Source organism: Drosophila guanche, unplaced genomic scaffold, assembly GCF_900245975.1.
Source record: "Drosophila guanche unplaced genomic scaffold, DGUA_6, whole genome shotgun sequence".
NCBI lineage: Eukaryota > Metazoa > Arthropoda > Insecta > Diptera > Drosophilidae > Drosophila > Drosophila guanche.
In genome coordinates this window covers 1185375-1209180 of record NW_022995747.1, presented here as the reverse complement: position 1 = coordinate 1209180, position 23806 = coordinate 1185375, and the positions used below count along the sequence as shown (strand labels likewise).

General features: G+C 44.0%; 2 protein-coding genes across 3 annotated transcripts in view; both read left to right on the top strand.

Moving 5' to 3' along the window:
• The first annotated feature begins 4591 nt into the window (after nt 1–4591).
• The window catches only part of LOC117583786 (homeotic protein labial), a 41369-nt gene continuing 22154 nt past the window's right edge, over nt 4592–23806 (top strand). The window contains exons 1-2 of one of the 2 annotated variants that reach the window (XM_034272365.1): nt 4592–4878; nt 7895–8245. The gene's annotated coding sequence lies outside the window, so the exon portion shown is untranslated. Of the gene's footprint in view, nt 4947–7894; nt 8246–23806 lie in introns of both variants that reach the window. The other variant, XM_034272364.1, reaches the window with a different exon arrangement.
• Nucleotides 13434–16542, top strand: LOC117583785 (dynein assembly factor 5, axonemal). The gene is made up of 2 exons (XM_034272363.1): nt 13434–13508; nt 13815–16542. Exon 2 carries the CDS (start codon nt 13886–13888, stop codon nt 16430–16432), a length of 2547 nt encoding a protein of 848 aa, XP_034128254.1. The 5' UTR covers nt 13434–13508; nt 13815–13885; the 3' UTR covers nt 16433–16542.

Genomic DNA, 23806 nt, shown 5'->3' with positions numbered 1-23806 from the left:
AGCTCCAAAACTTCCCTTTTGCCATTTGCCTGACCTCAAAAACTTTGACCTTTTGGATAACCCCGCAGGACTAAAGCCGTGTTTGTGCAATCTGTAAGGAAGAGGATAAGTTGGTTGCCATTAAAAGTGGTAAAAAATCCTTTATTTCCAAGGCTACACAATGCCTCAGCAAAGGGTATGTACATTTTCTTTTCTCTATGCTGACCTTTCGTGCCTTGTTCTCAATTCTTTTTCTGTTTTGCTTTTAATTGCATCACATGCGCCATGCAATTTATAATTGGAATCAACTCCAGCAAGAGCCCAACCACCCTCTCACACACACTCACACACCCACAGAAGTACACCTCACACACACACATGTACCCCACATTTACACGTAGTTCGCGCTCTCATTTAATATGAAAGTCACAGAATGTGAGCTAATTGAAAACACTTGCAATATTTATGAGCAGCGCAACATGTTGCCAAAGCACTTGACTCCCAATGGCACACAGAGAGAGAAAGAGAGCAGGAGCAGCACGCCTGGCAACATGCTGCCAGGCTAATAAAACAACAAAATGATTTTATTATAATGGATTTATAACGCCAGACAAGAGCAAACAGGCTATTAGACAGAGAAGGATAAGCACGGCCAGAGAGAGAGATACACATCTCTACATACAAACCCTAACAAGAGTGTGCTGAGAGAGACAAAGAGCAGGGGAGCAAGACAGAAAGGGAGAGCAGCATAGCTAGAGCGAGCGAGAGTGCGAGAGAGAAGGAAGAGCTACATGCACTTTTGAATTGAGACGCAAACGCGGGCAAGAAGAAGTCCATTAAGCGCAATGTTGTTGTCATCATTTAATGCTTTTTGTTGCTTTACTGTCGGGATGTCGAGAGGAGTTCGTTCTCCCCTCTCATACTCTTCATCTCTTCCGTGTGTGTGTGAGTGAGTGAATGAGAGCAATTTCAGCGCTGCGTGTGCGCATTTGCAGCTTCGTGCTGTTGCTGTTGCTGTTGCTGCTGCTGCTGTTGATTCTGTTACCCTTGCAAATAGGGTATTATGATTTCGATCAGTTGTTTGTTAAGCCAAGACGGGAAGGAAGTGAGTGGTGCATTGCTTAATGCTGCGCTTAGTAGCAATAAATCTGAAAGAGTATTCCACTGCCCTTGCAGCCTCGCGTCTTTATTGCAGCCTGCAGCATAAATGGCCCCCACTGTGCCGGGCATCGCTTGCCTTAAGTGGAGATATTTATAATAAGTTTATTTACTTGCTTGCCAGTCCCCCCTCTCGTAACAAGCCATTCCAGTCAGATGTTGCCTGAGCCATCCTTTGCCACGCGCAACATGTTGCTGGGGCATGCCTCGTTTGTGTGTTGCGGAGCTTGTTTGGCGCTTTGGGGCAATCACATTCACAGTTGTAAATTTTTGTTTTTGCGTTAACGACCGAACCGAACGGGCTGCCGCGGCCGGTTTCAATCGTCATCATCGTTTGTCGTTTGCCGTCGCCGTCGTCGTTATTTGTCGTCATCGTTAGAGCGCTTGTTCCGTTGTTCCGCCGCGTGTTTTTCGCTCGTCAAAGAGTGAACCCATTGAGGTGGGTTATCCAGTGATGTGGGAACTTGTAATTGAACTATAAAATTAATCAAACCTCCGAGGTAATAAACAACAAAATTAGGCAACAATTCTTCAATAAACTTCAAAGTAAATCCCATTTAAATCTCACAATTTAGTCATTAAAAGAGCAAATCCATTGAAGCTAAAAGTAAGGCCGTGTTTTTTGTGTGTTCGTGGACTGACTGGCTTCATCAGCATCATCATAATCAGGGGCATCATCAGCAGCAAGAGCAGCAACAGCATTCATCAGCGGGCATCATCACCCCATGCAACGCACAATTTGTTTTGCATGCAGCCTCAAACCATGGGGAGAGATTCCCATCTTCTTATTGCTGTGTTTATTTTGAAGTGGGTCCCGGACTCAGTCTCAGTCGCAGTTCCAGTGCCTCTTCGTATTCCTATTCAAGTATATCTAAATTGCTTCATCTTTAACATCAGCAATCTCCGCATCTCAGCATCCAGCATCTTCTTGTTGATGTTATTTCTTGTTTCATATTTTCGTAGCTATTTTTAGTAGCCTCTCTCCTTCGCTCTGTCTCCGTCTCTGTCCTGCCTTGCTTCCTTCCTTCTTTTTGCATACACCACTCGAACTGGGACTGCGAGTCCGCGCCCCTTCTAGCGAATCTTCAATTCAATTTTGCCTGAAATGAGCAATCAGGCTGCCGCCGAAGAGGGTCATTGTTATTGCCCCATTGTTGTGCTTCCACTCTAATGATGCCCGGCCCGAGGGGTGGAGAGGGGGTGCGAGCTTAAACTGTTGCTCGGGCAGCATGAAAAACTTTAACCGTTTAAGAGTTCATTGCCAGATCATTAGGAAGCTCAACGATTATGGCGCTGCTCTCTCTCTCTCTCTCGGCAGTGCAATGATTGCTGCAACAGACTTATGGCCATGCATTAATCACTGGCCACAATTATACGTGGAAATCAATTGGCGATAGCCTAAAAATAAAGCGCAAATCAAACAAAACGGGGCTGGGGGAGCATGAGTAATCGGTCTTATCAATAGCATAATATCGCCCATTATTAATCGCCTTCATTACAGCTAATTGAGCTGTCGCTCGCTCCCTACACACATTACTTATAAATAACAACAAGAAACACACACACACAAATTGCTGACTAATCCTCCACCCCACCCCACTGCCAGCAACAACAAATTGAATTACGAAATATGGAGGAAGGCACAGAGAGTGAATGGCTTTTGTGTGTGCAGTGACCCAGAGCGGGGTTCGTTCTCGGGAAATGAAATTATACACCAATTATTGCCGAAGAAAAGCTTCAAGCAAAGCTCCCCACTCCCCCCAGCTCCACGAAAAAAAACGTTTGAAAGAAATTCCAAAAGGAGAACTGCAAAAACAGCAAGAGAAAACACACAGAAAAGTTGCGGGGTAAAGTTTTTGTTGCCACAAAATCTCAATAATTAATCAAATAATAAATCTCAGTGAACAATTAAGCAGCGAAAGACAAAGCCAGCCCAGCCAGGCTGAAAGGCTGTGGCAATGGGAAGCCGTTGCCTCAGCATTAATTAGCGCTAAACGTTGTGGCGCAACAACGCCAGAAAAATACATAGAAATAAAGTCAGAACAACTAGATTGATACCCTATAGTGGGGCAGGTGTAAGCTGATTGGGATTGCATTTGTCTTCGGTGTTGCAGAATTTAATTCTACATTTTATGGGATTAACGTTTTAATTACAAATTCTACAAAATATTTGAATTCGTTATTAAATTAGCACCAAAGGAATAAAATGTATCACCGCCGAATTTTAGGATTATTTTTTATGTATTTTAACAGATTAAATGCGAGAATTCTGCTACATTTCAGCTGAATTAAGTAAACAAATCAGATTTAAATTTGTGGCGCTTAATCCTTGCCTAATCAAATCAGCTTTACCCTTCAAATGTCAATAAATCTACAAACTCTGCATTGCCAACTTCTAATCAAAATCATAATTCCCTGTGCCAGAGCATAGCCAAAGCCAGAGCAACAACCAGCAGAATATGAACTCCAACACTCCAGCCAAGTCCACACTCCCCAAAGCAGCATCCGCCGCCAACTTATTAAAGTATATGTACATATAACTTAATTATAGAGAATTAAAAACAAACTCAGAGACAGAGACACAGACACAGAGCCAGCGACGGCGGCAATTTGCAATGCAAAAAGATACACAGATACAGCCAGAAGAGCATACTTAGAGCGGATAGAAGAGCGAGACAGAGAACGAGAGCGTGAGAGAGAGAGAGAGAGAGGATGAAGTGCTATAGAAAGGCAGGAAGGCATGGGAACAATCAAAGCAATAAAACACATTCAGCATTTAATAATCATCGCCCCAAACCAACAAGCAGCGCGGCGGAGTCAGCCTCAAAGATACAAAAGCTCCAAGTCTGCCAGCCAGCAACAAGCGTCGGCAGACGGGCAGCAACATGTTGCTAAGCAATGAAACGAACTGAACCGAATGGCCAGACGAGCGCCAATTTTTGAGATTCCCACACACACAAACACGAGCATACACACACACTGACACACGGATACGAGACCCCAACGAGATACAATTAAGCCGTAATGCATATGAAAATTTGTGTTTTATTGCCGTGCGTTATGTTCACGTGCGCGCGGCAACTGTTTGTGTCTCTATCTTTCACCAGCTATAAGAGCTATGTGTATTGTATCTGTGTGCTTTTCAGTGTGAGAGTGCGCACCATAATTGTAATTATAGTAATATGTTTTATGATGGTTCCCTCGTTTAGCAACCCCCACAAACACACACACACACACACACACTGCAAACAGGGAGACTGACAGCCAGACAGACCGACAGCAGTCTGCGTTTGTCCAAAATGTATCTAGATACATAATTGCCACATTCAGTCGTCATTAAATAGTTGCACGGCGCAGTTCACAGAAGCAGCAGCAGAGGCAGCGACTGCGACAGCAACACAGTCGTCGTTCTTGTTGTTGGTCGTCATCAACATCATCATAATCATCATCATCATCAACGTTTGTCGTTGTCGTTGTCGTTGTCGTTTTTCGTGCTTTATGGCGCTCACACTCAGAAGTCGTTCAGAATCGTTGCCATCGTGGTCGTGGTCGGTTTCGGTATCGGATTGTGTGCGTTCTGGCCTGGTCTCTGGTCTGGCTCTTGCTCTTGCTCTACGTTACGCTCGATTCCGTTCGGTTTCGCTACAGATTCGTTTCTGGGCTCTGTTTTGGTTTAGCTGCCGAACGCCGGCATAAAAACCGTTTAGGGGAGAGAATCCAAATGCCCAAAGCGAAAACCCGGTAAACCCCGTTGACCGGGGGTCCAAAAAGTCAAATTCAATTTACGCGCCGGGCTTATTATACTACACGTAATTATAATTATAATTAGGCATGAGGCCATACAAAAGATACGCCAAAAACTAAGTGGGTCTCGGGCGGGGAATGGAACTGGGACTGGGACTGGGAACGAGACCCCCTCAGAGCCTGCTATGCCTGCTATCCAAAAGTGTACTATTTTAATTAAGTGTGTGTGTGTGTGGCACAACAACAATGAGCGGCAGTCACGCATGTGTATCTCTGCAAACGTATCTTGTAGCTTGTAGCTGTGTATCTGTGTGTGCCGCTTTTCGTATCCATTAGTCACACATGAAACTAATTAGCATTTCGTCTGTTTGTTATTGTCGCATTTGCTGGTCAAAGGAATTAGCGCGCGGGCAAAAGCAAAAAGCAACGTCAAGCGCCATTAGGCGATATTACACACACACACACACACACACAAAACACACGTGTGTGTTTGTATGTGTGTGCCGTGTATTTATATCGAACTGGGCTCATTTCTTTTATGATTTTTGCTTGGCATTTCGCATTAAATTGTTGATTTTGTGCGTTGATTCCGTCGGGCAATCAGCAATGAAATTTATAATGCGACATCATCCGAGTGGCAGGGCAGGGGCCAGCCCGCTATAGCTATAGGAATTTATCAAGTATCACCCCACACACACACACACACACACAACAATAATTAAGCTGCAAGTGCAGGTACACTGCTGTCCGTAACAGCTGCTACGGCAGGGACACCACTTCTGCCCCGCTAATTGCCCTGCCATGGCACCCCCTCTCCTCCTGCTCGCACTCGCTTTTGCTGCTGTTTGCCTTTGCCCACTTTTCGCGCTGTTTTGTTGTGCTACTTTTTTGTTGCTTTTTGCTTTTTTGTTTGTGTGGCTTTCATTTCATTTTGCTGCTGGTTCGCACGCTCGAGTCGGCTCTCCTCTTGGACAGTTCGGTCTTCGGTGGCGGAGCAATTTGTCAAAGCGACGCAACACGCTGGCTGACAGGCTACGCAGCCGCACTGCAGCCAATTGATTTTCAATTTATTTTATTTTATATATTTGGCATCTGCAGATACACACACACAGATACACACTGCGTACACTGCCACACTCGATTTATTCTCATAAATAAATTATCAAGCTGAAATTGTGCACAAAAAAGGCAAAATATTTCAATTACTCAATTAAATTCAGTTGGCAAAAAGGTGTTATAAATAAAGAATTCGATTGAAATCTACCTCCATGTATGTGTGTGTGTGTGTGTGTGTGTGTGTGTGTGTGTGTTTTGGGTTCGTAATTGAAGTCCACTTTATGGCCGGCCGTGTGTTCGTTTCCCATTAATTGCGCGCCTGGCCATAAATGCCTGTTCCCCCTCGCTCATATTAATAATAAATAAGAAACAAAAACAAAAACAAAAACGGAAAAAAGCAAAATGCATAACTATATAATGGTAATCAAAATACAAAACTGCCATCACGGTGCAGCCAGAGTTCAAGTTTTAATTACCAGTTCGGTTCGGAGTGCACAAAACCAAACAAAATGCTCATAAAACCCTCATAAATAGCCCAGAAATAAATGAAATAAAACGCTTTGGACGGTACTCAATGAAATAAAACGCTCATAAAATACATGAAATTAATTTAAAGAAAAAGCATAAAGTGCAACAACAACAAACAATTCAACAAAAACCCCAATTAATTTTGTAAATGGCAAACGAAGCAGCCACCAAAAGCAGGCCAACAAGTACTACACGTGTACAGTGTGTGAATTTAGCGAGACAGCAATGCAACAACAATAATTGCTTAAATAAGTGCTTAAATATTTATAGGAAATCGTTGTAATAGTTGCAGTAGGGCATCCAGGCAAGGCAGTGCCATTTCTGAGACCTTAACGTGTTTAACAAACGATTAACTGAGAATAATGTGTATAAATGATTTAATAAGTTGATATTTGACTTTGTACTAAGTTAAAGTGTATTCTTCATGCTTTAATTGGGATCATTTATGCCCCATTTAAGCCTTGAAAACCACCAAAGTTTGCATTTAATCCAAATAAATTCCCTTTTCTCATTCCCGTCGGTATTTCTATCTTGTTTTAAAAATCCCACAAATGTCCTCCTTTGTATACAATTTGCTTACAAAGTGGTCTAAGACATTACCCAATTACCATCCAAATATCAAGCAAATTGTCTTTTGATTTGACGTGTCATGTGGCTCTAGCAAATTGCATGTTTTCACCACAGAAAAAACACTTTCATTCGCTTGTACCACTTGCAGCAATTAAAATCACTTCAATTCTGTGGGACAAATTAAATATTTCGCCACATTTCGAGTGCGAGAGCCAAGTGAAAATGGGCACCCCTTGCTCAGGCCACAAATAAACATAAATAAATATCAATTTATTTAATTAAATCGAAAAAATACAAAGAGCGAGGAGGGAGAGCAGAAACAATGGGCTGCCAATTATGAAACCAGAACACATTTCAAAATAATTAAAAATTAAATAAATGAACAATGTGCAGCTAATGCCAGAAGGAAACAACAAAATAAATATTAATAACAAGATACATGAAACCAAAACACTGAACACTGAAACGAAAATATTCGTGCATTAAAATTAATTCAAAATTGAAAAGGCAAAACAATAATCAATAATTGTCAATTGCCTGGCTAATGAATTAATTACATTTTCGCTGCCAGCTCGCTCGCTCTTTGTGGGCATTTGAAGCGTTTTTTTGCTCCCTCTATCATATTGAATACCCTAACAGAGGGTACTAGGACTATGTCAGAGATTTCACCATCCATTAGAGTTATCTTTAAGCTCAGTTCAGCGAGGGCATCGCAATTATCGGCCAAGAATTAAATTCCTTTTTTTTCAATAGAATTTTTTTGGTTTTTTTTATATATTTGTCGCGGCGCAGGCAATTTAATTAGGGAAAGTGGATTAATTGGCAACTCGTTAGACTAATTAAGGATTATAATCAACAGCAGAAGCCGAAGAGCCCAATGCCATCAACAAAAAGTGAACCAAAAAAAAAAGTAAAGGATATCAAGGAATAGAGGAACAAAAAACCGAAATGAAACCAACTCAAGCAAAATAAAAAGCGGAATATAAAACACACAAAAACACAGAGGGTGACCTTTGGAGAAAGCCAACAAGAGGCCAAGAGGCCAAGAGGCCTCCCCCCCCCAAGCAACAACTATAAATAGCTATAAAGAAAACCAAAAACGTTCAAAAAAGCAAGTGAAAATCATTTAATTGGATTTCCATTCACCTTGACTCTTGTTGGATACACCCCGCAACCCCCAACGGGTACTGCCCGCGTGGCCCACTATCAGGTAAGTTCCCCCCTTGACAGCCTGACATTATACATAATCTATAAATGACGTACGTAAAAATGTCCCACTTGGAATCTCCTCGTCACAGCACAGTGACAGGTCAGAGCCGTAGGGCTCACGCTCTAGGGGCCAGATAAGACGGACCCTTGCTTGTTTTTTTCATAGAAAGAGACGACCTTGTTTTTATGCGCATCAAAATGGCATCAGATGTGCGGGTCGGGTTTTCCCGTCTGTGCACTAAAAATCAATTTCAATTAATCAAAGCACATAATCGTGAGTCAAAAGGATTCATAATCGAACGAGATTAGCTTAGAAATTGACGTAGAAAATCTGATAACAAATTGCTGGACCGATCGAACCAGATAAATTTATTTTTGGGGGGGTAATACCCCCTTATCAACCCAGATACAAATGGGCAGATATTTCTGGCATCAAATTAGTTACATTTCGCCGGTAATCATGCTGTTGACATATAATTAATTTCCACTTTACGATTGCCATTTGGTTTTTGCCTGCGTCGACAGCTATTGATGACTATGGAAAATTAGCTAACTGAAAACTGTGTTTACTGTGTGCCCCCCCATGGCAGTTTCCCAAGCCCACAAACCCATGTCCAGACAGAAAACATTGCAACGGCCAACTGATGCAACTATTTGGTGTGCCAACAAATGATTACGGGGCGGTGCATTAATGTAAAAGAAAACTGGAAGGCACTTATTGTGGCGCGCAAACAAAAGGAGAGTCAAACATACAGATTGTGGGTAGAATTATTCAATCAAATCGATGAGCTAATTAGCCTGCAATTTGCATATTTGGCAGCTGAAAAGTGCACTTTAGTGCAGATTTATTAGCGAGAATTGTAAGCCTTCAAAACTTGACTAAGTTTGAGCGCTGAAGATGGAAATAAATATGTATTTCCACAACGATTATTCTAACATCTTATGGCTACCAATTAATGGCAATTTAATCTCTTCAAACTTCCACCTTTGCATGCCCAAAAAATGATACAAAAAACAAAAACCGCGCTGGCTTTCAGTCTATTTTGGTGGCAGATACATAGATAGATATAGTCTCGCTGTCTTTGCCAGTGATAATTAACCGTGTGTAAAGATAGCGAGTCCAAAATGCCGCTGCATCTACACTCGTATCTCTTTGGTTGAATATTTAGTGGCTAGCTTTGTGCCAGTCATCCGTGTCTGTCTGGCTTATTTGTTGGCCTTTAATTGAGTCATGTCATGGGCATTATGCATAATTAAGAGCCAATTTCATACACAGCCAAAGCCCCCAAAAATGCCAGTGCGTTGATATCTAATATCGCATATCGCATATCGCATATCGCATGGCATAGAGTCGTAACAGGTTCGCATTACCAGCTGAAATTAATTAAATTGTTACTCTCTGATTGACGGACAGACGTCTGACACTCGGCTGTGCGGAATAAATGAATGGATTGCCATTCCCCTGTACCTGCCATGGCATTCCATGGCTTGTGTTTTGCTATGGGCATGGAACTGGTCAGTCTCGAAGCTATGCGACTGCACAAACAGAACACAGGCTGGAAGTGGGACTGGGCCGATTACGCAAATATGTAAATGGTCGGCAAATGAAATGCAAAGTCAGCACAAAACCATTTGCAGCTCTCATTACAAACAATCACAATCACAGGTTGCCTGCATTTTTTCACGCTAATACTCATATGGAGAAAATAATAAACAAATAATCCAAATAATGGGCATAGCTTTTCCGGCTAAACGGAATGCATAAACAAAAGTGGAGTACGCTGATTAGGCTGCATGTAAATCAGAATATTTCCACAGCCAAATACCAAGCAGAAGGCAGTGGTTAAAGCTCAACAACAATGGTTGAATATGCTTATGGTTTATTGACAAAAATGCACCAAGAAAACAAACTCACCTGCTGCTACTTTCTGCCAAGAATATTACTCGATAAAATCTGCAAAATGAAACACAAAGAAATGTACAACTTTACATGCAATTATGCCTGATTATAGAACATTTATGGAACATTTAATAATTCAGTCCCAAAGTCCCAAACCAAAGAAAAGGCGAATAATAAATCGTTGAAATATTTATTTCTTCAGCTGAAAATTGCGTATCAATGTGCTGGCAGAAGGAAAAAGCTTAATTCGTTCATTAGCCACACATACTTTATTAATTATGAGCTGAACTTTCTTCTGTGGCTGCCACTCAAAGAGCCACAGAAGCAGCAGGAGAACAAGTTTCGCCTCAGATGATGGCAGACGTGCGATTACACAGAGCCTCCGCCACTGATGATGAGTCACGCAATTAAACGGCGCACATTAATACGAAATGCCAGCAAGGGGCAAGGCAGGGTCTGGCACTGAGACACGGGGTGCACTTGCTTATATGGCAAAAAGTGTTTTTTTTATAGCTGTACGTATTGGCCTGGAATCGTTACGAACTGCCAGAGCACCCATTCCAGCTCGGTCTCTTTCCTTCTCTCTCTCTCCTTTTTCTGGTTCTCTCCAAAGCAAAGTCAAGCCATTAGCAACATTTCTAATCGGTGATTCCGAGAAATCGAGACAGCAACATAACAAAATAAAGCACAAAAGAGAAGTCCGCACAACAAGTGGCTCGACATGAGGATACCTGATTCAAAATTGAGCTCAAATTAAGCTTAATTCTGACATATTTATGGGTTATAGTAAGCTTTAATTATCTGTTGTATCTTCTTTATCTTTACTCTTGATAGTTTTCCAAAAATCGAATCTCTCAGCACAATATGCCCCACAAGTACTCTGTATATGTAGTGGATATTTAATGACGGGTTGTGCGAGTAGACTCGTAAAACACACTCACACTCGCACTCATTCAATCAAGTTCGGGGAGCTTGCGATTGAGTGACGGCGGTTCGTCGACCAGTCCGTCATTCACTTAAGCGGCCAGTTGAAATATAAAACTAATTAGCGTTTACAGTCTCTCGCCACTATCCACTCTCCACTATCCACTCTCCACTCTCCACTCTACTCTGCAGTTGGCAATTCAATCAATATCAATTGGTAAATTTGCATTTTGCATGCAGCCCCAGCCAACAAGTCCATTTAAGTGGCTGCCAGCAAGTCGGGTTTCGTTTCGCTTTGCACACACACTGCATCTGTGTCTAATTGATAATTATAACTGTTATAAGCCAGTGCAGCTTTTTGGCTTTATCTGCAAAAGCAGTCGGGCGGCTTCCGCACTTTTTTCTCCCAAAAATGTTATTTTTAATTGAAACGAAACGAAACGAAACGAAACTCTTTTTTAAGCCCGCTCTGCATGCCCCACAATTGCTTTCAAAAAGTCAACAAAAAAGAGCAAAATACATACAAATATTTATGTACATACATAAAATGTAAATATGTATGTATTTATGTATATTGTGCCCACTGTTATGTATAACTGCAACCTGGGCCCCCACCATCAAATCAAAATTGAACGTCGCTTTGGCGGCGGAGTCGACGACTCGGTCCATTACTCTCCCAGTGATTTTGCCAAATGACTTCATTTCATATCAATTAAGTATTGTGCCTGCTGATTGTATCGCTCTCCTGCTCGCTGTGCCCTCAAAAAAAAAGTGCAAATAAGAAAAATACGGCACACACACACAAGTGCAGCTGTTGCCCTGCAAAAAATAAGAAAAAAACAAACACAGCCGAACGAACCTGATTCATGCGCTTAATTGCTTTGGAGCGTGTGCCGTGTGTCTGAACCTCAGTCGCAGTCGCAGTTCCAGTTCCAGTTCCTACTCCCCCTCCAAGCAACCAGCCCAAAGGTATGAAATCGAATTGTGCACACAAATGGGAGCAACACACACACATACACAGACACGTATCTGTAGCTGGGCTTTCAATAAAAATGACAGCAACAATTTTTGACAGTGGATACGAAAAAAACAAACACCAAAGGGGGAAACGCTCATAAAATATGCCGTGGACCTGGGCACGCCAATCTTGCAACAAACACCGGTCTGAGGGGCACGCACAGACAGACAGACAGACAGACAGACACAAACGGGGATACCGAAAGGGAAATGAAATTGAAAACAACAACAGAAAGATCAACAGATATTCGTAGCACGGCCCTGCCCTACAGACTATGGGTACAGATGTATCTAGGGATTATACAAATGGCACATTCCCAAGAGATCTGTGAGTAATCTATCAGAATTGATGCGCTTAAACATTCCAGAAAGCAATTCAGGAAGAGTTTCTGGAGTGAATTCTTCCACAAGTTGTGCTAGATTTAGGTAAGATTTACGAGAGTTTATGGCAGTAAACATACAGCCCTAAATAGTTCATAGTTCCTCCTCCTACAATTACTTAAAATATCACACTTTTATCACAAGTGGCTAATAAATAGCTTTCAGCTTCCCAATATGTACTTTAATTATGCATCTCCGCTCTCTAGCAGCAGCCATCAAATCAAATCCCAGCTGTGATTACTAATAACATAAACAAAGAACTACCCACAATCCACACAGAATAAAACCCCTCCAATGCGCCCAATCTACGCCATTTATCGGCTGGCTATGTTCTGGCTTCTTCAACGGGCATGGAACACACCCATCAATTAACTATTAAAACATAATATCAGCCAGATAAAGATAATGCCCATTGTGCTTATCTCTCACCCACTCCCACTCCCACGCCAACTCCAACTCATTTTGTGTGTATTTATTATAGCCGAATATTTTAGTGAGCCACAAATGCAATTAAGTTGCGATAAAAGTGGACATTTTATGTGATTTCCAACCAGCACAAGCCCCCCCTGGCAATCAGCTCAATCAGTCAGTCGGTAACGCTGCGGTACGCTGCGGCCAATCAATCTTAGATATTGTCGCCGCGCGCTGTTGGGGACCCCAATGCTGATAAGAAACGAAACGACATCGCAATTAGATAGTCGCCCGGCCTCAAAGATAAGAAGAGGAGCCGCCAACGGCGCACAGCTTTTATGGGTCGCCGCTGAGCGGAGCTCATAAAAGAGACGCAGCAACAACCTCAAGATATTTTCTACAGAAATTTCATTTATAGTTGCCTTAATTAGCTCAGCAAATAAACGATCAAAGTGGAACAAATCAGACCAAGCAATTCAAACTGCGCGCCCAAGCAGTCAGTGTCTTTACAACACTGCACGGCCAGCCAATATGCGAATATTTTGCAGCACTAAGCCACAGCTGTTGCCACGGTCACCACGCGCGCGTCTCCAAGTAAACAAAGTAAAAATGTATAAAATTGGCTAGAAATGTAAGTAAAAGTGTTTGTTAATTAAAAGATAGTAGCTGCTGGTCTTAGTGTGTGTTTTAGCAAGTGGAAAGCAGTGAAATTAAGCAACAAAACGAAGGGCTCGCCGCACACAAAGAGCGGGCGCTGACTTGGGCACCAAAGTTGCTTCTAATTGTTAACCAATTGATCTGCCACGGTTCAGGGAACTATCAAGCATAAATGTGCGCCAACAAAGGTGGCTTTTGTTTGTTTTTTATCGGTTATGTAGCAGCACGTAATCATAGCAACCTTTGCTAACGCCTTCTCCCCTCATTTCTCATTTTACAGCAGTCTAAGCTGGGCTAACAGTTGCGAGTTGAGTTTTTGTTCAACAAAATAAAGAAATTAACAGCCAAAAAATGTCGCAAATTAAAGAAGAAGAAATCGAGGAAAATACAAAGAACGCCTGCAAGGAGCTGGAGTCCACGGATCGCGCACACAAGACAAAGATCCTGAAGCAAATGCTGGAGTGGGTGGAGAGCTGCAACGAAGAGGGAAACACAGAGCTGCTGGCTGATTACTTTGATCGTTTGTATCTGCATCTGCTGAAGTGCTATCACGACCGTTTCGAGAGCGTGCGCGATGGAGCTGTGCGCCTGGTGGACGCCTATCTGGAGCGCCTGCCGCCGATGGACTTCAATCTGCTGAACGTGGTGTCCACGCTGACGGAGCGCATGGGCCAGGCCGAGACGGTGGAGCCCAGCGAGGAGATTCGTCTCCTGTACATTGGACAACTGCATTTGATGGTGCGCAAGTATGCGAAAATGGGCAACGTGGGCGTCTTCCGTGAGTGCTACAATCTGCTGGTGAAAGTGTTGAACAAGGCCATCCGGGATGAGTATCCCGTGGTGCAGCGCGAGGCTTGCACCACACTGGTGGCACTCTGTGCAGTGGCCGAGACTGCCGAGCTGCGTCCGTACACGGAACAGCTGGCTGTGGCGCTCTATGGAATGCTCAACCACAAGCACGCTCCGGCGCGCATCTCAGCGGTGGAGGCACTCGGGCGTCTCAGCCTGCACATGGATGCCAGCGCAGAGAGCATGCGGCGGCTGTTTGGGGAGGTGTCGCCACTCCTCATGGACCGCATGCCGCTGGTGCGTCGCGAGGTGGGCATAATGGGTGTCCTTATGCTGATGGACCTCCTCGATCGTTACTCCTTCTTCGAGCGCATTCTGCCGCTGGTGCTGTGCTGCCTGAAGGACGACTCCCCGGAGGTGCGCAGCCACATCCTGCCGCTGTGGGTGAAGTGCGGCAAGCAGTATTACGACGAGAACGAAGCGGAGTTGTCGCAGCAGGAGATCAGCGATCTGCCAGTGGATAATTACCCCAAGGATGTCAAACGCCCAACGATTGGCTGTCGCGGCTTGGTGCAGCGTTCGCTGCGTTTGCTGACTCTCATCACACGCGAAACGACCGACTGGAAGGACAATGTTCGCCTGCACTCGCTGAAGCTGCTCTACCAGTTTGTGGTGCATGCGGAGGCTGCCATGACGGCCAAGTTCTATGAGATTTATCCGGATGTGTCGCATGCCTGCTGCGATGCCGTGGCCGAGGTCAGTGCGGAGGCTGCCAAGGTGGCCGATCTGATGGGTCGCCTGCTCTGCTACGATGCGTGGATCGAGCACGGGTTTGATGGGCTGCAGCGCAATGCACGCGAGTCCTACATGAAGTGTTTCTACTACATGTTCACCGCCTCGAACGGTGCCAGCTACGAGCATCTCATTCGCTTGGGCAAGCTGCTGCGGGACACCGAGTACTCGCACACCCTGAAGCCGGGCTTTCAGCTGTACATCCTCAAGCTGCTGGACACCATGCTGGACAAGTCCCTGAAGGTGACAGCCACACAGGAGGAGCTGCAGTCGCTCTACGAGAGCATCTATGTCGTGGGCATCAAGGTCATGGCTTTGGGTTACTCCCTGAACAGCGACAATTCCGACTTGAATGTGGGCCAAAGGGTCATGGAGCGCGTGGCACAGTTCCTGGACTTGACGTTGGATCAGCTGCATGAGCGCTGCTTTCACCTGGCACTGGCGGATGTGCAGAATCTGGATGCTGCGCTGGAGGATAATGTCGAGCCCGTGCTGCTGCTGGACGGACTCATCAATATCGGACATCTGCGCCGCTCCTACCTGAAGCTGCTCATCGAACGCGTGAAGATTGTCTTTGAATATTGCTCCCCGAATGCACAGATTCGCATCTTTAGCAGCCTCTCGATGGCCGCGCTGCACTGGTCCAGCACAATGCTGCCCGCTGAGGACACGCAGGACTCCCCGAGCATGTTGAAAACCTTCGTCTCGGACATAGTCGAACCCTATTTGATGTGGAAAGCAGGCGCCAATGCCGAATCCATGCGTACCCTGGCCATGGCCACGCTGTGCGCGCTCTCACAGAGCGCTCCGGAGGCTGTGCTTGAGGTGCTGCCCTCGCTGGTCCAGCACATGCCCAGCCTGCTCGAAGATCGCAACTCGAGCACTCGCAATTATGCCATCAAAACGGTGCACTACTTCCGCGGCTTGAGCGTGGAGGAGCTCAAACCACTGGCCTATGCCGCGATGCAGCGCATGGACGATCCCTCGGCGGGCATTCGCTCGATGGCCGCGCTGGCCGTCAGCAAGCTGTCGCCCGTCTTCCAGGGCGACTCCGAAGAGGACGTTAAACACCAGCACGAGGTCTGGGATACATTTATTAAGCGTGCCATGGATTTGTTGCTGCTCTATCACGAGAGCCCCGAAAAGGACATCAAGAAGGCGGCAGAACTGAGCCTCGAGAATCTGGCCATAGACCACCCCGAGGCCTGGACGGAACGTTGCCAGCACGCGCTGAACATGTCCCATAAGCAGGATGAGCTGCTGAAACTCTACGAAAAGCTGAGCATCAACAAGGTGCCGCTGCAGCCCAAGAATTGAATTCCAATATTCTTTTTTATGATTAATTTTCTTTGCTTTAATTCATGTTAACTATTTATTGTACACTTTTTGGCCCGAACTGTTCGATTCTGAGCACCAAAAAAGTGTAAACAAAAATTGCATCACGTAAATGTTCGTTCGACACACAGAAAATTTGTTTATTTTGGCACGAAGCGGAATCGTTTGATGCTGCATGCAGGCGGAGGCGTGCGTCTTCATTAGGCCAAAAAGGCATCAAAAGAGAGCACATCAAAAGTGGGTTAAATTCTTTATGAATACGGCAAGAGTCTATGCACAATTTTATGCCATTTCTGCTTCCAAATCACTCCCGATTCCAAGGGATTAATGGGCACAGTCCAACCCACCCAACCAACCAACTTGTTCTGGGCAACCTACAAGCCACGGGCGCTAATTAGCCAACTTGCACAGCCAATAGATGGGTGGGGGGGGCTTGGTGGCGAGCTCTTCATAATAACTTCTGGAATGGGAATATTTATAGTCAAATGCTGCATAACTTTGTGCGCCCATCAAACTGGCAAAGCTGAAGCCACATTTGATTGGTTTTATCTCTGTTCCACAGCAAAATCGACCCAATTTCTGTTTGCCGCCAAAAACTAATTTGTGTGTCGCTGCGAGTACTACGAGTATGTAGCGCCGGAAAAGTTTGCACACTGCATTAAAACAATTTGTCAAATTAGGCAAAATGTACAAGTTTCTAATTAAAACACACAGACACGCAGGCACACACATGGATACAGCACACACACACAGCGAAAGAGATACTCAGCTGGCGCCATTTGAAATGAGTAGCCCCATCTCTCTCTCTCACTCTCTCTCTCTCTCTCTCTTTTGGCGCACTTAATTGCTGGCAAATAAGCGGCAAAAGCTTTTTTACAGGGTGCTCAGAGAGCAAGCGGGGCATATTGTGTGGAGTGTGGCGTAACTTTACCAAGTTTTAATGTATATTTGGAGGCTAATAAGCGATCGATATGTGCAGCATCTTTAGCATATTTAAAACGTTTTAGTACACAAAAATTAGGAGCTTAATCTTCATCATACTTTTTCCTTACTTTTCATATTTTTACTCATCTTAAAATCTAAAAAAACAGAATTTTGTTGTTAAGTAGCTCGAAACGATCCAGATCCTGGATAATATTTATGTCAAAAATCTGTAAGTGCATAATTTTCCACTTTTCCCACAATTGTTTCTCAGTTTTTTAAGCTTTGAAGAGGTTATTTAGGGTATCCCTTAGTCGCTTAATCAAACTCTACTTGCGTGTCTGTGCTTACGTGTTTGTTTGCATGTTCGCCCACATAAAATGACTAACTGTAAATAACTGTAACATGTAAGAAGCTGCTGCCTCTTCCCGCTCTCTCTTTTGACTCTCCTTTTGCTGATTTGTTGCTGCTGCTGTTGCTGTGCAGTTAATTAAATTTCGCCAGGGCCAATTATTAATAAATATTTTAGCAATTAGAGAGAGGATTCTGCTGCTGCCACGAATTCCAGGACATATTAAAAAATAAATACAGAGTCGACTGGGGAAATTCGAGGACTCTCCTCATTGTTATGGCAAAAGCACATTTAACTAATTATGCCAAAACGAACTTCGGGCTTCAAAGACGGCGCAGAAAATAAGATAGAGAGAATATAAGAGTGGCTGCCGCACAACCCCCACCGACGTCAGTTGTCAGTTTAATTAATCCTTTTCAGAGCCAGCCAAAGCAGCTGCAGCAGCAGCAGCAGCAGCACACGGCAAATAAACAGTTATAAATAGCAAGGCAAGAGGCCAAGGACCAAGGAGCAGAAGCTGGAGCACAACCCACAGCCGGACGACTGTGGCGTACAAATTAAATGCTACATTCAATGCCATTTGGCACTCATTTCGAGCCGAACCCAGTTTCATTTGGGTCGAGCTTGGGTCTCGGGCTCGACTGCGGGTTTGGGATTGGGATTGGGTCTGTCTGAAGGACGCACAAAAGTTGCCAGAGACCGACAGAGTCCGCCCGACTACAGCCGCAATTGAATTTCATTGGACTGACCAGAAAATAGCTCAAAAGAAAAACAAGAAAAGGTGGAACGAGCTTGACGAAGTCAAAGATACTCATTGGAGATTGCTACTAGATAGAGGAAGTGTTCATTAAATCTTCTGCAATTTCAAATAAATTACTTCCACAAGCTGAAATATTTATCATATATACAAAATATATTTTATATTTTCTCCTGCCTGAAATGTTGCCCTAAAGTCTAATACACTCTGATGAGAAGATCCCGCAGCCTGACTTGGCCCTTCCATGGCTTTCATTTTTCGTTTTTTCGCTCATTCCTTTTTGCTCGTTGGCTTGCAATTTGAAAATTACTTTCATTACGTTTAAAAGTTCATTAAATTTTCAGCGTGGCATTTCATTAGGCTTCCGCATCAGGCTTCAGTCCAATTTCCACTTTGCGTTTTCCATTTTTCATTTTGGGCATTTTATTTGCTGTCACAGCTGTCCTGTGCGCTACATATTTATCCACTTGGCTGGCAACGGCCGAAAAGTCAGTTGAAAAAATAGGAAAAAAAAATGAAACTAAAATTGAATCTTTGGCCATACAAATCGTTGACCTATTTTGGGCTGTCCCGTGGCCATCCGATGTTTCGGTTATATTTGGCTGAGCTTCAAGGATATGACAGCGTTCACTAATTGAGATGTTTTTCGCTTTTTGGTTGCTGAGACTTTCCCTAGCGTTATGCAAGTGCAAATGGAATCAAATGGGGGATGGCCTGGATGGATGGTGGATAGCCTACGCTGGTCTGGCCTGGATGTAAATGAAATGAGTTGACGTAACAATTAATCCACTGCCATGGCAACGGCAGGCACTCTCGTCTTGTGTAACAGTATCCTGTGTCCTGGGCCCAAAACGTGCCACCAATAAAACATCCCCCAACGATGATGAGCGATAATTAAATGCGGCCTTATGCCGTCTCGTGTTCTCTTCCACCTTTGCCTTTCCTTTCGTTTGCCCGAAAAACTTTGAGTAGGACTCGGCGCAATTAGGATGCTGGCTACCCACTAATACAAATGCTCCTGACTGTCCTTGTCGCTGCCTCAAAGTCTACTCCGAAGTGGAGGAGTTCGCTTCATTTGCTCCAATGCTATGCTTATTTCCACTTAAATGCTTAATTATAATTGAGTTTTATGCAAGGGGCAGACTGAAGAGAAATTGTCTCTCCAAAAGGAGCGGCAAAGGAGCTGCAAAGGAGCGACGTGGAGCAGTGGCTTCCTGGCAGCAGCGCACTTGAAATTAAATACAAATAATCTTTTGACTCCTTTTCTCCCCTGCTCTGCGCGCGACTCTCAAAAGGGTTTTTTGGGGCCGCGGACTCTGCTCCCATTTGGCGTTGTTTTAATTACGTCTTAATGCCAACGCTTAAGCGGGCCCCCAGTCCGCTGAGCAAAATAAGGTTCAATGCCTTTCAAGGCCCGCGCTGTGCGTATCAATTCAGCGTTAATTGCTCCAGGCCCAGCCCCATGCTCAGGCCCTTGCCCATCCTCTCTGTGAATGTCAAACGAGCTGGGGCAGGCGGATAAACTGGAATGGTGCGAATGCCAGGTTTTTATTGATTTTTGTCCAGCCAACAGATGAGTAGAGAGCGGAAAAAGGTACCATGGGAATCACTCAATTACGCGAAAATTTGCCAAAACGTTTTGTAAATGTTTAAAGGGAATTTTGTAAATCAAAAAGTGTAATTAGAAACAATCCAACTGCTTCTTGATTGATGGAAGATTTTCTGCAACAGTATTTGCTTGGTTTTATTGTGCTAACGCCCACTGTATTTTATTCCGCCTAATTATGAGCATCTTGCCAGACAATGGACAATGATGGAGAAGAGCGACTAGCTCTGAGGGGTGGGGTAGCAGCCAGACATGGAGTGGCCTGCCGCCACTCACTTGAGCTCGACTTTGACTCTCTCTCTCTCTCTCCTACCCGTGCCCGTCTCCATCCGCATCCCTGGCTATGTATCATTATTATGATGCCGTTGCCGATGCCTGCAAGTGTTTATTTTTGGCAGCCAGCAGCAGCAGCAACAGTTCGGGATTCAGCAGCGCCAGCCCAGCAGTTTTCGTTAATGTTCGCATTAATGTTGTCATACCGTTTGGCTCTCATTACGGTCGCTTCGGCTCGAGTCGGGCGTCGGGTTGGAGAGAGATGGCGAGATGGAGATGGATGGCAGAGACGCTGAGCGATGGCAGCGCAGCATTTGCTGGCATTAATTAAGCATGTTTGACTGTGAATGTCAACAGCAGAAATTTGCCGTTACTTATGTGTGCTCCTGTGTGTGTGTGCGCGCGTTGACAGGCGGCTGGCAGGGCTGGCTGGGCTGACTGGGCTGACTGACTGGTGGCAAGGGGGCGTGACAACAGCCCGACTGCACGGACTGTATCTTCCTCCTGGCCCTATCGGACACGCGCTCAACGTAATTAAGTGACGCAAGTCAATTTATTTTGCAATTAATCATAAATTTATGCGCACGGGAAGCGTATAATTGACTCATATTTCAGCCACAGAGTTATCATATTTCGATATTCATGCAGAAACATCTACCAAAGGAAGTAATGCGTAGATCCTGACACTTATTTGGCAGTAAAATGTGAGCAAAGACTACTTTTAGTTGGTTGAAATTTAAACAGCAGCGAAAATTGCATTCAACAAATATTTAAAATTTTAAGCATATTTTCTCTGCTCATTAAAATGATTGAAAACAGCCAAGAATGTCGGATAAAAATGTGCAATGCAAAGTTGAACAATTGCAAACATAATTAAGCTGTTTTTTTTTTTGCATATTTAACGAGTCACTTGATGGATGGATGACTGATGGATGTACTGCCAGCTGTACTGTGTAACTGTAACTGCACTAAATAATCGATGGCATCTGGGCAATAATGCATTAATTTAAAACATTTCCATTCCATTTTGACAATTAAGAACGATCCACGGTCCACAAGCTAGAGCCCCCCTGCAATCTGTTGGGGGATTTCTGTTGCTGCCGCCGACATGTGGCCCAATTAAACGTCAATTAGTGGGGTGGTTCAACGACCTTTGACCCAGTTTTGCATGCAAAAGCAAAAGCAAAAGAAACGTTGAAACGCTTACGTATGAGCGCATGTGTAGTGGAATCAAAGGAAAAATTACAATAATGGCTGGGCAGAGGAACAGGCCACTCTGTCGCGCACTCATTTAAAAGATCATCAATCATAGGCTGTTAGTTAATTGCTCGGCGCTCTTTCCCACTTTGTGCGCACAAAAGGAGCGGCTAATGGCCCAGGCCCAACGTTTAGCGAATGGAGAAGAGGAATGCTGCCGCGTCAAAGGCAAATTAAAAAATATAACAAAAATAAAGCTTAAGCACGCCAACTTTTGGCCAACTCGCCCAAAAGTTCAAGTGAAATAAGCCATGACAAGCTGCACCCACGCAGCCTTGGCTTCAGCCACTCAAGGATCTTGCGGCAGTAAAAGAAAAAGCTTTAAAAGCAAAATTGCCTCCATGTTTTGACTTACTCCGGCGGAGAACTTACAGACAGAATCGAAAAGGAAAATTGAAGAAAATGATGACAGGAAACATTTCAAACGGAACTGAGGCTCAGCCTCACGGTATTTCCGGCACAGCGACAGAGAGAGAGAGAGACATAATTAGCTGACATTTCCAAAATACAAAATACATTTTGGCTGATGTGTGCCTGTCGCTAGCACTCCCAGACTATAATGAGATAAGACTTTTCGTTCAACAGTTGTCCAACCTTTAGCTGTCAGTTCAAATCAGAATTCGCCTCACTGCCTGCTAACCTTTTCAGACTGCGATAAAAACAAAGACAAGCAATGGGAAAGGGGAAGAGCCACCCTTCCATATCAGGCAAAAATAGCTTCAAAATTGCGCAGCATTTATAATCTGTGTTCTGTCTTTGATTTATATAACGATTTCCGCTCAAACTACGAATGGCTCTTGGCTGTACGATTATGTGGAGCCAAGCCACCCTACCCAGCCCTAACGCTGACTGCTTTATATGCTGACTTGACAATAATGGCACAAACACATCTCACAGCGCACAGAACGTGCCACTGGCATTGGCTTTAGCTTTGGCTCCTTTTCCGCTACACACACACACACACACACAGAGACACACAGTTATCGACTTGGCCTGGCCATGGCAGCACAATGACATGAATTCAATATAATAAATAAAATATAATGCTGTCAATAAAAATAAATAAATATAACATCAGCAGCAGAAGCAGCAGCAGAGGCAGCAGCAGCAAGCAGCGGAGCAAGCAGTGAAAGCAGCGCAAGCAGTGCCAAAGTTTAAGAATTCTCTGGGGGAATTGTGTGGATTGAAGAGCTTAAATTGTGTGCTCGAAATAGCTTTGTAATGTTTGTTTGCTACACGGATTTAGCACTGGCAGAAGTACTTTCGTCTGAGCAAACCCAAGGAAATATTTTACTCGTTTGCACGAATCAATAATCACGTAAATGGGCCAATCAAGAACCAACTCCAACAACAATCGACTCACTCAATTGCAACATGTGAACTAAAACATTTGCTAAATTGCAAAAACTGCCATTTAAATGGAAGCAAACTTCTATAGACAAACCTTTCTGCTCTGAGAAACTATATGGCCAAGTCCCAGCTGCGGGGCCATCGAAAAGGCAGCACTTAAGCCATCAACACAACCCTCAATCGTTAAATAAAACATTGGCTAAATTGCAAGTTTTCGTTTCGATTCGATTCGTTTCGATTCCTTCAATCGAATGTTTCCTTCCTTACCAATTTTCACACAACCAAACCCCACCCACAGACACAGACACACACTCGACAATCGTTTTCAACAATTTATGATTTATTTATGCAGCCCAGGTTCGCTGGCACCCGACCCGACCCGATCCGATCCGACCCGAACCGACCGACTTTTGTTTACCAGAACACAGTTTGAAATGTGGGTAGAAAAAGGGGGTAAAAAGGGGACTTACCAAACCAAGTTGGCAGGGCAAAACAGACTTGCTACAGACGAAAACAATAATAATAAGAATCGAGTTGCTGCGACATTTAAGGAAACATTTAAGGCAATTTCTCGCTCCCCATCATGTTATCCTTGCCTTTTTCTCTCTCCATTTTGGAGCTGTCAAATGTTTTTAAGCACTTCCTTTACCGTTTTAAGCTAATTCAATTTAATTCAATTGATTTTTGACTGTCGTTCGAGCAGCTTGTTTTCCAATTTGAACTGCTGAAAAAATAATTAATTTTCGTTGTGAATTTTCCTAGTGCTTGGAGTGTTTTTGTTTTTTTAAGTTTTGTGCGTTAAAATTTCACTAAAAACTAATTAAGAAAAAGCGCCATAAG

Excerpts from the sequence above, each read along its gene's own strand:
- LOC117583785 (XM_034272363.1), top strand. The coding sequence starts at position 13,886 with ATGTCGCAAATTAAAGAAGAAGAAATCGAGGAAAATACAAAGAACGCC.